We start from the raw sequence: 13,417 nt of genomic DNA, 5'->3' as shown, positions 1-13,417 counted from the left end.
TTGTTATTTCAGTAGTTATTCACAAGCACGTACACAAACACACAAAGGTTTGATTTCACCTCACATTTGGCAAAAACCCAGATGACAATAAATGAGCTTTGGTACAGCATAGATCACTTTACTCTCAAATACTCCATTCGAGGTCATCCTGATTTGTTTTATCTACAGCATGTTACAGAATTGGCTGGAGATTCAAACCAAAGCATAGTTAACTGACAACTGCAAGATGTTATCATGCAAAGATGAGCTTCTGGGTCTTGCGTTTGCATAGCATGACCTCAGCAGACTGTGGTAATATCCAGCTTTCATGTGCACATTTAAGCTTTTGTGTGTGCGTGTGTGTCTGTGTGTTTGCGTGTCTGAGTCCAGGCCTGGGTCATCTGGGCCTGAGCTGGTTCAGGAAAGGTCGCTGTGTAGTGATCAGGATTGGTGTGCATGCAGTGATCCAATTCGCTCGATTTACAAAGTTTACAAAGGGCAATAGGGATGAATGATTTATATGGAACAAATGTTGCTTACCATATATATATATATTGTGTGTGTATATCTTAGATATGCACCGATACTACATTTCTCATCTGATGCAGATTACAGCCGATTATTCAAAATGATATTTGCTGATACCGAACGTCTGTTTACCTTAAAAGGAAAGTTCACCCAAAAAATTACATTTTGTCATTAATTACCCACTTTCATGTTGTTCCAAATCCTATAGACCATCGTTCATTTTTAGAACATAAAGAAAACAAAAATTATGCCTTTATTCAACAATTCTTCTCTTCAGTGTCAGTGCCCGCCGCCATTCACGAGAGTAACACAACATATGTGTGTGGTGCTGCTGACATAGAACGTGTATGCGCTGTGCCTTGTTTACAAGCAGGCGAATGCACACGCATGCATTATGGCACTCTTGTGAATAGTGGCTGACACTGACACAGAAAAGAAGAATTTTTGAATGAAGTTGTTATTTTTGTTTTCTTTGCGCACAAAAATTATTCTCGTAGCTTTATATAATTAAGGTTGAACCATTGGTGTCACATGAACTATTTTAACAAAGCCCTTACTTCCTTTCTGGGCCTTGAACGTTTCAGTTGCGTTGCTGTCTATGCAAGGTCATAAAGCTCTCAGATTTAATCAAAAATATCTTAATTTGTTTTCCGAAGATGAACGTAGGTCTTACGGGTTTGTAATGATATAAGGGTGAGTAGACAGGGAACCCTTTCATTTGGTATTAGAGGTTAAAATGAACAACAACAAAGCTATTAAATACAATGCTATTTATTTTCAGATATAATAATCACATTCAAATAAAAACGTTTATATACTACACGATTGCACATAAGGTCGTTTTAATAAAAACTTGGCAAATTTATACATAAGCTCCCTATAGTATTTTTATAGCTACTTAATGAACTGGATAACTTTCCAGAGGTAAATGCAACGTTAAATGGGTCATATGATGCTGCTAAAATTCACATTATTTTGTGTATTTGGTGTAATGAAATGTTTATGCGGTTTAAGGTTTAAAAAAACACTTTATTTTCCACATGTTTCTCCATGGTTTCTCCTCTATGCCCCAACTTGTGCGGCCGATTTTCTGCGTGTTTTGAAAAGCAAGGTATGCTGTGATTGGCCAGCTATCCAGCGCATTGTGATTGAATTCACAATCATTGTGATTGATAGAATTCCTCAAGCACTAGACGGAAATATTACGCCTCTTAACATATTGTGATGCCTTGTCCAGCCGGAGCGATGAGACAAAAACATAAAACCTATTATAAACATGATATAAACATGTTTTCTTTTGTAAGGCAAAAACAAAGTAGTTTCGCTTTCTCAACAGAACAACAGCACACACAGTCATGTTTGAGCGAGATGCTAACAGTCTAATCAGATTCAATGATTTATGCTAAGCTAAGCTAAAAGTGCTACCGCCAGACCCAGAGATCGGCTGAATGGATTTGAAAACGGTAAAACTCAACTTTTTAATTCTAGGGGAATTGTTTTTTGTTTTTTTTAAGTGGAGTGTTCCTTTAATGCCTTGTTAATCTTTTAATATGGACAGCACTAAATTTAACACAAGAAACATTTTCTTCATGCAAGTAGCTGTCTGTTTGATAAAAAGTGCCACCAAATACTTTAATTGTTGCAAAAGAATTCCATTTTAAAATAATAATTGTTCTTTTGGACTTTCTATTCATCAAACATTTAATAATAATACATTTTATGAATTAAATGTTTCTTGAGCAGTTAATCTACTTGTCTTAATCTTAATCTTCTAGTCTTACTTGATCTTAGTGCTGCGTTCGACACCATAGATCATGACATACTCATAGATCGATTACAAAACTATACAGGTATTCAAGGGCAGGCTCTAAGATGGTTTAGATCCTACCTGTCCGATCGCTTCCATTTTGTTTACTTAAATGGGGTGTCATCTCATTTATCATCAGTAAAATATGGAGTGCCACAAGGATCCGTCCTAGGTCCCCTTCTATTTTCAATATACATGTTGCCCCTTGGTAATATTATTAGAAAATACGGAATTAGCTTCCACTGTTATGCTGATGATACTCAGCTACATATCTCAACGAGACCAGATGAAACTTCCCAATTATCTAAGCTAACAGAGTGTGTTAAAAATATAAAAGATTGGATGACAAATAATTTTCTCCAATTAAATTCGGATAAGACAGAGATATTAATTATTGGACCAAAAAACACCACACAGAATCTTGTAGATTACAATCTGCAGCTAGACGGATGTACTGTTACTTCCTCTACAGTCAGAAATCTGGGTGTTATATTGGACAGCAATTTGTATTTTGAAAATCATATTTCCCACGTTACAAAAACTGCATTCTTCCATCTTAGAAACATTGCCAAGCTACGAAACATGTTATCTGTTTCTGATGCAGAAAAGCTAGTTCATGCATTCATGACCTCTAGACTGGACTATTGAAATGCACTTCTAGGTGGTTGTCCTGCTTCTTCAATAAACAAGCTACAGGTAGTCCAAAATGCAGCGGCTAGAGTCCTTACCAGGTCAAGAAAATATGATCATATTACCCCAATTTTACAGTCTCTGCACTGGCTACCTATTCCAAGTTCCGTATCAGTTACAAATTATCATTACTTACCCATAAGGCCCTAAATGGTTTAGCTCCTGCGTACCTAACTAGCCTTCTACCACACTACAACCCATCACACACCCTAAGGTCACAAAATGCTGGACTTTTGGTAGTTCCTAGGATAGCAATGTATCTCTTAAATTGTGAGTGTAGTTGCATCTGCATTTTTATTCTTTAGCTTGGGTTAAACTAATTTTACTTTGTTGGATCAGCAGCTATGCTAATGATGTCTCTATTTTGTTTCTATGTTTTGCCACGGGATTTACATCCCGTGGTAACTAGGATTTACACAAGCTGCAGTCTGGATCCAGAACACCTGAGAAGAGATGATGCTGACCCTCAGAGGACCCCAGATGATCCTAACCTTGAATCAACAAACAGAACTAACAATTATTGCTACATGTGTGACTGCATCATATAATTACTATTAATTAATAATATTGATAGTTCATCGTCTAGCTGACTACGTCTTGTATTATTTTTTTTTTATTTTTATTTTTTCTAAAATCCTGTCAAACGTGCACAATCTACTAGCTACTACTAAATATTGTAGAAACATAATTTTCTGTAAAGTTGCTTTGTAACGATTTGTATTGTAAAAAGCGCTATACAAATAAACTTGAATTGAATTGAATTGAACTTAATCAACATTAGATTTGTTTCAGAATGATCATGATTACCGAGACTGGAGTATAGCTAGCTACTGAAAATTCAGCTTTGTTGTCACAGGAATAAAGTACGAACAAAACAGTAGGGTGTTTTTAAAGGGGTCATCCTTCCTTCATATTTGTTGATATTTGTGTATCAAAAATATTTTTAATTGACATTTAAACTCCTATCTGATTTTTTATATATATATATATATATATATATATATATATATATATATATATATATACAGAGAGAGAGAGAGAGCGCAATATAGATATAAAAAATATATTTTTTATATTTAGGCTAGTTAAATAAATTTTTGGGTTACCATAATTTGAAGAGTACCTGCCCGAAGTGCTACCAAAGATTTAGAAATTTTGCAAGCCCTGCTATTTATTCTGAGATGAAAGAAACCGAGAATGTTCATGTTAGATTAGGTTATCACTAGATGACAACAAAAGTAATTCAGGAACAGGCAGAAATAAGCATAAACAAATAATTAATATTATAATAATATAAATGTTGATAAATACCTAATATTGACCAAAAATATATTAAATATGATGCGATTTCTATTTTTCCTTTTCTTTAGTGTGTTAAGCCTGGTTCACACGGCAGGATAATTAGGCCGATTTTAGCCCCGATTGACACCTTCCGACAATCTTAAGGATGCTCCGATTATCGTAAAATAATCTGATTAGATATTCCTGCCGTGTGTGGTGTGTTAAGACTGCTCTCCTCTGCTCGGAAGGACATCGGGACCGCTCCGATCTCAAATCGGGGATATCCAACATGTTGAATTTATTTGGCCCGATTTCTTCTCGTGTGTGGTGTCCCCCGAGAACAAACGATCACGCAGCCTTTGGACTGTGGCGTGTAGCCAATCAGAAAGCGAGGTGACGAGGCCGCGAGGAAGTACCAGGAAACAAAATCAAAACAGCCGGCGGCTTGGCGCACCAGAAAGTCCGGTGGACGTCGGAGATGGAGGACTTTGTCTCCACTTCTTTGACCATCGCCTTTTCTTGTTTTTCTTATGTTTTTTTTCGGTTACAAAAAAAGCACAAACTATGGCCACTGCATCCTCTTCGTCCGCCATGATTGTTTACTCTGAAGTCACGTTTGATCTCGAGGGATTTTGCGAGATTTCCCGTCTGACCTGGGAATGCTCGGGAGTCAAATCGGTTCGTGTGTGATGTGTTGATTTTGCCGTGTGGCTGCACACCACACACTGTATGACCAAAACTGTTAGACCCGTGATTTTTTATCGCCGTGTGTGGGGTCTCTCAGGTTTGGAAAATCGGCTGACAATTTTAAAATCGTCCCGTGTGAACCAGGCTTCATGTAGCTATTTGCGCATGTATATGATCTGCAAGGTTACAAAGCTCAAAGTCTCCCACAAGAGGATTTATTCTATCTAAAAGAGAAGGCAGATCCAGACCGGGCTCAAACGCCTTGTTAAAACACGTTCCCACATGTCTACATCACGATGTGGAAATATTTGTGTAATGCTGACCAAATGTTCACACAAAGAAAGAAGGCGTGGTTTCAGGAACCGCAGTAGTGTTGATGCAGTCATGTTAGGGAGACGTTGTGTGTTTCTGTGTGAAAGCAAAAGCACTTTATTTGGCCTTCCCCAAAGTAGATTCAATGAGAAATCTGTGCAAAAGCTATTTCTAAAAAAAATTAAAATGGGTAATTTCCAACTTAGCTATGACAATCTGGCACTTCTGATTCAGCTACTGTAAGTTTGCTTTCTTAATAGTTAAAGTATCTGCTACTGACGGTTCAAATGCAGAGTTTTGAGCCATGTAGAGTATTGCATTGTGTTGTGTGTGAGAGAGAGACCTCGTCACATCACAGAAGTGGAGTCAGCTTTCTTAATTGCGGCTTGTGTAACATTACTACAAATGCATACGAGCATCATCACTGTGTCTGTCACGCGACTCTGTTCCCCTTTCGCGCTTGAACTGATGGATCAATAGCATTTCAGCCTTTAGACCATTTTTATGAAAAGAGATATGGCAATTTAAAACTTATTAATATTATACTCTTAATTGTTTAGATTTTTAGAAGGCACATTAACTTCTTTCTCATTTACAACTCTATGTGTTTGTTGCATAAAAACATGAGTTGATATTTTCATTGATCTGACCATTAATGGCAGAAAGGCTTGTTGGAAATGCAAATTCATTCTCTGCCACGAGGTGGCGCTTTAGGAGCGCTGTAATATTGTGGTTTCCCTGGTAACGGCTGTACACAAAAAAGTCTCATTCAGACTGTCAGCCCAAATCCGATTTAGTGCAAATCCAGATGGAATCTGATTTGAATAACTGACTGTCCACACAGTGCATCGCAACTATTCATATCCTATTTGTGTGTCCATAAGCGCTCTTTCGTTTTACTGAATGTGCAGTGGTTTGCAATACAGATATTGTCTTACGACATGACAACATGTTGCCGTTGCGTTGGATTATTATTATAAGTATTATGTATTTTGTCTTGTGAGGCAGCATCAGAAACGCAGGAAGCTGGAATGTGTGACTTTATTCCGTGTTGCTTTCTCTGCTATTTCATCACTCAAAGAGGTGAGAATACTAGCAGTATATTGTCTTATTCCACTTGACTTACAGCTTGCAGCAACACAAGCTTGTTTCTGCAAAGACATTTATTACTTATACAGAAGCATCTGACGTGTGTACAGTTTATGTGGCATGAGAACTTGAAAAAGCTCATGAACTTGTGGTTATCATCTCTTATTAAATTATCTGCATAGACTTGTTTGCTGGCAATTTGAAGTTTTGTTTTTGATTCATTGAATTATGACATGCATTGCACAGCATATGTGAGTGTGTGTGATATCCATTTAATTTTACACTTATTGTAAAGTTATTTAACTTTACTTTAAGTATTTTAACTTGTGCCATCTAGGAGTGTGTTCTTGTGGGCTCTGAATGGGTCATGTGACCCTCTTATCAGAGCTGCTTCACTCTCTTCAGCGCACAGCTGCACTGACCGCCAACACTCTGACCAAGGCATTGCATCATGGGAGTGTTTTTGTGACAAGAGCACATCTGAACACGCTTCACTGAACTAACTTACTTCTCTCTCTTTTTCTGTATTTTTCGATGAGGCAGACAGATGTACTCTCTGTTTGTCTGAGCACAGACCACACAGTCCTCCTGCCTGGCACTGGGACATCAGGTTGAGTGCCTGTCCTCCTTTTTACTTCCTCTGACAGTTCTCTATCATGTGTTGAGAGTTTTACATGGGTGTTATAGGTTAGTTTTTGTAAGGTTATCCTTCATGTTTTCCTTGAACTGGGCAAATATAATTACCGTTTCTCAAGAAAGAGTTCTTGGATTTCCACAGAGGCTCAGGCTGTCTGAAGGTTGAACTGTTTTCAACAGCAAATATTTGTTCTCATTTTATTTCAAAAGAAAATGCAATAATTCAATAATTAAATGTGAATTTAAAGAAAATTACTACTACTAATTTAATATAGTACAGATGTCTATTTCCATTAAATATAAGAAAGAAATCATGCTAATGGTAATAAAGTATTCATAATTTTGAAAAAAAAGTTGTAATTATATATGATAAAAAATATTAAATCACTATATACTAAGTCATAATTATTAATTAAATAGTAAATAAAATTAAAAACTGATATAAAAGTGGAAATTACATATGTAAAAATTGTTAACATGCCATTGAATTATTACATTTTATGACTTAATGCACACACGGTTGTAATGCAGCCAAGCAGTGACTCTCAACAGTGTCAAAAAAGTGACGTTACCACCACCTACTACTGAGAAATGTCTTGTGGCTTTTCAGTCACAAACTATGTTATTAAAAAAGTTGACGTTGGGGAAGCGCTGACAAGAGGTTTCTGTGTCCTGTGTTCCTTATGAAATTATGACTATTTATCTCATAATTATGACTTCAGCTCACAATTGAGTAACATCTCTATATATATATATATATATATATATATATATATACACTCATTGACCACTTTATGAGGTACACCTGTTCAATGGCTTGGTAACACAAATTGCTAATCAGCAACTCCATGAATTTAGGCATCTAGATGTGGTGAAGATGACTTGCTTAAGTTTAATCTGAGCATCAGAATGAGGAAGGAAAGGGATTTAAGTGACTTTAAACGTGGAATGGTTGTTGGTGCTAGATGGGCTCGTCTGAGTATTTCAAAAACTGCTGATCTGCTGGGATTTTCACACACAACCATCTCTAGGGTTTACAGAGAATGGTCCAAAAAAAATAGAAAATATCCAGTGAGCAGCAGTTGTGTGGATGAAAATGCCTTGTTGATGTCCGAGGTCAGAGGAGAATGGGCAGACTGGTTAGAGATGATAGAAAGGCTACAGTAACTCAAATAACCACTCGTTACAACCAAGGTATGCAGAAGAGCATCTCTGAATGCACAACACATCGAACCCTGAAGCAGATGGACTACAGCAGCAGAAGAGCACACCGGGTGCTGCTCCTGTCAGCTAAGAACAGGAAATGGAGGCTACAATTCACACAGGCTCACCAAAATTGAACAAAAGTTTGGAAAAACTTTGCCTGGTCTAACGAGTCTCAATTTCTGCTGCATTCAGATGGTAGGGTCAGAATTTGAAGAAAATGAAAGCATGGAGCCATCCTGCCTTGTCTCAGCGGTTCAGGCTGCTGGTGGTGGTGTAATGGTGTGGGAGATATTTTCTTGGCACACTTTGGGCCCCTTAGTACCAATTGAGCATTGTAAATAAAGTGGCCAGTGAGTGTACTCCATATATCTGTGCAAATACGACTGTGAACCTGTGCTCATTTCAGTCAGAACTTATTTGTACCAGAAGAGTTAACTGTCGTTCAGCAGTCAGCTTTTCCCAGTATGCACCGGGCCTTGTAACGGAAAGGCAGCCAGGGCCCCACATGACCAGACAAAACAACACACGCACACACACACCGCCTCCTCAGTAGGCTAAAGTTCATCTGCTGCATTCAGATGCCTGCAAGCAATTACACATTCACATGTGGCAAGCGAGTGAGCAAGCAAAAGAGAGGAGGGAGGGAGGGAGGGAGGGAAAGAAGAGGTTACTATGGGGCATTTGACACTGTTGCTATAGTGAGGCCAACATTCTGTCTTGTTCCATCCTCAAAAAAGGTCAGGTTGATCATGTGTCTTTTTTCTTTATTTATTGATTTTAATATTATTTTCTCTTTCTATTTTCTCTCTCTACAAGTCTGTCACATTTACTAGTCCTCTTGTCATATCAAAGCTGTATGGACTAGTCTTTTTTCCTTTACAAATAGAATGTGAAGTTTTGAAAAGTATCTTGGATAAATACGTTTTGAATAAAATAGAAGCCAGAATTAAAGCTGAGTGTGTTCGCAAAACAAAAAATTGAATGTCTGTACATTTGTGAGGTTTAGGGTGAATAAATTGCCAGAAATTAATGCTTAAAGGTTTAAGACTATAAGAACAAACCCTAATGTTTGAGCAATATAAAAACTATGCTGAGCTACAAGCTAATAATTATACTTTTTATACAATTTTAATTATGCTTCAGCTGTGCTGCAGAATACATCATAACACATGAATTCATGACAGTATATGGAGAAACTCAACGTTTTCTATAAATTGTGTAAGATAAGCATCTTTGCATTAATATCTCTTTTTCATAGAATCTGCTCAGTCTCTTTGCACATCAGCTCTGTCCATACTCTCGTCTGTCATATCCTAACTGCTACTACACCCGTAATTTCCTAGTCACCCCCTTTCTATAGCCAGCATATCACCTCATACACAACCCGCTTCTGATAGTGTTGACCCCATGACCCTGTCCAGCATTAAATTTGTGTGCAGATCCAACACAAAGGAACAGAAACAACTGTCAAGCCCTATTGTGAGTAGAGGAGAGGAGAGGAGAGGAGAGGAGAGGAGAGGAGAGGAGAGGAGAGGAGAGGAGAGAGCAAGGTGGCCTCAATTCAACTCACTCTGTTTCTCTCTGTCTTTTTATCTGTCTCTGCCTCAGTCTGACATTCACTCCCCCCTTCTTATCTTACCTCGTGACCTTGAGCTGGGGTTTTGCTGACGGCTGTCTTTAACACATTCAGTGCCAAATGGTATGCGATGCCAGCCAAAAATTTTCAGCCAATCACAGTCCTCTGTGCCCTGCCATATCCAATATCTGACCACTGAATCAGTGTAGATACAGAGTCCTCCAGCGGTTTTGTTTGCCCTCCTGCCAGTCAGAATCCATTACACAGCAACTATGTGTGGTGTTCTAGTGAAAGTTGTGTGTGTGTGAAAGAGTGAATGAGAGAGAGAGAGAGATTGATGCATGGCCCTTGTTTTCCCTGAGCTGTAGTTACAGATGAATGAGAGGGAAAAGCCCGGGTGACCTTTGATCCCAGACTTCAGAGAGGACTGTGGGATGCATTCCAGCTGAGCGGTAGTGAGACTGTGCCAGTAAATCAGACAGAAAGGCTCTCGCTCACCGCTGTAGCCTTCAGGCCAAAACCTGCCCTTCCAGGACCTTGCTGTTTTGTGGCAAATGTGTGTGTGTTGGCACATAAATGGTTTTTGCTCAGTTCAAATTAAAATTACACATATAACATGGACAGAGCAGTGAATATACAAACCTCTTCCATTATTTGTCTTTAGTATTTTATATAATGCTACTCATTAGTTGTGCTTGTTAAGTCAAAAGTCACTATTACCATTGCTCATACTTATGGTGGGGAATTATAGTGAACTTATGGTAAACAAACCTGTAACCCTTAGGATTAAACTTTGGTGAGTAATTTGTCCTGCACCATTTGTGCCAAAGACATGGATGATACTTCAAATGATGTGGCGTTTTCTAAGCATTCTGACATACAGTTTCCACCCAGATGAGAAAATTTATGGATGTTGATAGAGAGAGCCTGTTTTTCACTAGAAAATATGGTAATTATGACTTTATTTTATTTTGCAGTCACTTTATATCTCACAATTGCAGCTAACAATTTGCAAATGTACATTTATTCTTCACTTCATAGCACAATAACTTTTTTGTTTTTTACTTAACAGAAGAAACAGAAATGATGGCCATATATGCGCACAAAATTTTACAAATCTAGTTCCTTACATCTCTTAGTTTCTTTCTTTTTCTCTGTAGAAAATTGTGTGAAATCTCCATATAATGTTTTTCTCCTTTTGTTCATGCAGAGAGCTTCCAGATGACCCAGCGGTCCAGTGGAGCACTGCACTGATCTCCTCTCTGATCCTCAAACACATCCCAAACTACAGCATAAGTGTGGTAGGAAACTTCTAGAGTCTTATCCGCTCAAGACCACCTTATCCAAAAGACTGTATGTATGTGTACGATTTAAACCTCCTGAAATCCCTCTAGAACACGTCAGAGCAGTTTGACATGTTGTGAAGATGAGACCAGTGAAAGAGTAGAGTATACTAAACATTCTAAAGAAACTGGAAACAAGTCTATGCTTTCTCGTAGAATGTTCCCAGGTGATATCTAAAATATTTTGTTTGGTTATTATTAATAGTGTATTGAGAATGAATCTGCACTTAGACAAAAAAAAAAGAGACCGATAAGGGAACACAAGGTTGCAGATGAACTTTAGCACACACCAAAAGATAAATAAATTATAAATAAACATACAATAATCTGTCTTATTTTTAGACTTCTCCAAATAATAGTGTTAAAATAAGGTTTTTACTTCAGCATTAAAAGCAGTTTAGTCAGATCTCAATGATAGGCCATTTAAGCCAGTGGTTCTCAACTCAGTAAACTTCCTGAAGGATGACTTAAAATTTCTCAAAGTATTTTTTTAATACAAATATATTTAATTATATTAATGGATAAAATAATCGAACTTGCATAAAATGTTAAGAAACTTATATATATTCCTTTTTCTTACCCCTAAATAACTATTGTTTTTGTTCGTTTCCCAGTTTCTGTTAATAAAAAAATATTAAAACAAGCAGCCTTGTCATAATTATAGCAGAAATATCTTTATATTAATACCTTTGTTGTAGGGGTGTGACAAGACACTTATCCTCACACTCCACTGACACTCGCGATGTGAAACAGTTGTAATAGACATAGCTGATTCGTTGTCTTTCAGGAATAAGATTGCGTGTGTGTTTGAATTGAGATAGCGATCTTTAAACGATTAATTCTGCAGCTCTAATGTAAACTGCAAATTGTTTTGCGAGGATATCGTTACGTTCTCGCGAGTCATTCTCGTACCACGAGATCTAGTCACATCCCTACTTTATTGTGCCGGGCTAAGAAAAATGTGTTGGACAATGAGTCAAAGAAGATGAAAACCACTGATCTGAGTATTTTCTCCAGCTTTTCACTGTGCTAACTTTCCTATCTGATAGCTTGAGTCTTTCTCTTAAGGTTGCTTATCAGTAAGCTTTTCATTGGCCCCCTGTATTTAGCTCTAATTACACATGCTGTAATATCCCATAATACCGCTGCACTCGGCTGAAGCAGACACATAAAGTTCCCCAGGGTCACTGCTGGCAAGCCAATGCAGAGATATCTATCAGCTAACACTAAAGACTTCCAGAAAAGAAAATTTAAATCAAGGTTTGAACAAATATTTTTCCCTCTTGCACCTCCCCTCTCTTTCTCACGTGTACTGTTTAATGTTTTCTTTCTCAGCCCGCATGCCATGAAATTCCCAACGAACTCCAAGCACAGAGGACTAGCATAAACAAGCCAGAAAACAAAACAACGTTCTTGCGACATGACTTGGTTTACCTCCATTGTCTATCATCCATAAGTGTACATGCAAGCATCAGCTGTAATCTTTTCTGCCAGCCTCCCAGCTACGCCAACACACCAGTCTGACTTTAAACCGCACACTCACTAATACAGGCTGAATCCAGCGGATCTGCATACGGTTCCGCTGCGCCCTTAATTTCATGTTTGATGTGAGCCGAAGTGGCTGTGGGGATGGAAATACTCATGTTGAGCTATAGCATTACACTCCAATTTGACTTGTGGGAAAAGAGTGGTGGCCATCTTGCCCTCTTTCCCTCTCTCACAAAGAGCAGAGGATTGTGGGTAGGGCACTATTACACAAATAGCCTCCTCTGGTTTAAACAGATGTGCATTACTGCTCTTTGTACCAGATTTTGATTCGGATTCAAAAAGTCTTTGACTCCTTATGCTTTACATAAATGTATATGTGTGTGCAGACTCGTTTATCTTGTGTTCTTCTCACAGGCAAATATCAGTAAGTATATTTGCATGCACTTTAAAGTTAGATTTCAGTCAGACTGAAGCAATGATTTATCATTTTAAAAGTTAATGTAAATCCTGTCATGCAACTAAACCCATATCAGTTTGATTTTTGTTTATGTGAAGTGAAACTAACAGACCTAGATGTAAAACTACAACTGGCCTTGATGTTGTATGTATACTCTGAAAGATTTTATCCTTTAAATCTTAAATTTCACACTGTAGCTCGATTATTACCATGCATGTAAACATATTTATACTCTGTCTCTCTGAGGTTCACAGTATTTGGATTCCTCCTCCCTCTCGCTCATGCCAGTAGTCTTTTCTGAAAGCTGACTCACCCGTCTCATGTTTGGCAACAATCTA

General features: G+C 37.8%; 1 protein-coding gene across 1 annotated transcript in view; it reads left to right on the top strand.

Moving 5' to 3' along the window:
* The window catches only part of LOC132134972 (N-acetylglucosaminyl-phosphatidylinositol de-N-acetylase-like), a 28,210-nt gene that overhangs the window by 8,021 nt on the left and 6,772 nt on the right, over window positions 1–13,417 (top strand). The window contains exons 4-5 of the mRNA XM_059547174.1: window positions 10,298–10,347; window positions 11,002–11,092. Coding sequence (XP_059403157.1) covers window positions 10,298–10,347; window positions 11,002–11,092 — 141 coding nt within the window. The remainder of the gene's footprint in view (window positions 1–10,297; window positions 10,348–11,001; window positions 11,093–13,417) is intronic.

This window comes from Carassius carassius, chromosome 4, assembly GCF_963082965.1.
Source record: "Carassius carassius chromosome 4, fCarCar2.1, whole genome shotgun sequence".
Classification (NCBI taxonomy): Eukaryota; Metazoa; Chordata; class Actinopteri; order Cypriniformes; family Cyprinidae; genus Carassius; species Carassius carassius.
Note: the sequence above shows the minus strand (reverse complement) of the source record. Positions and strands in the feature narration are given on the sequence as shown.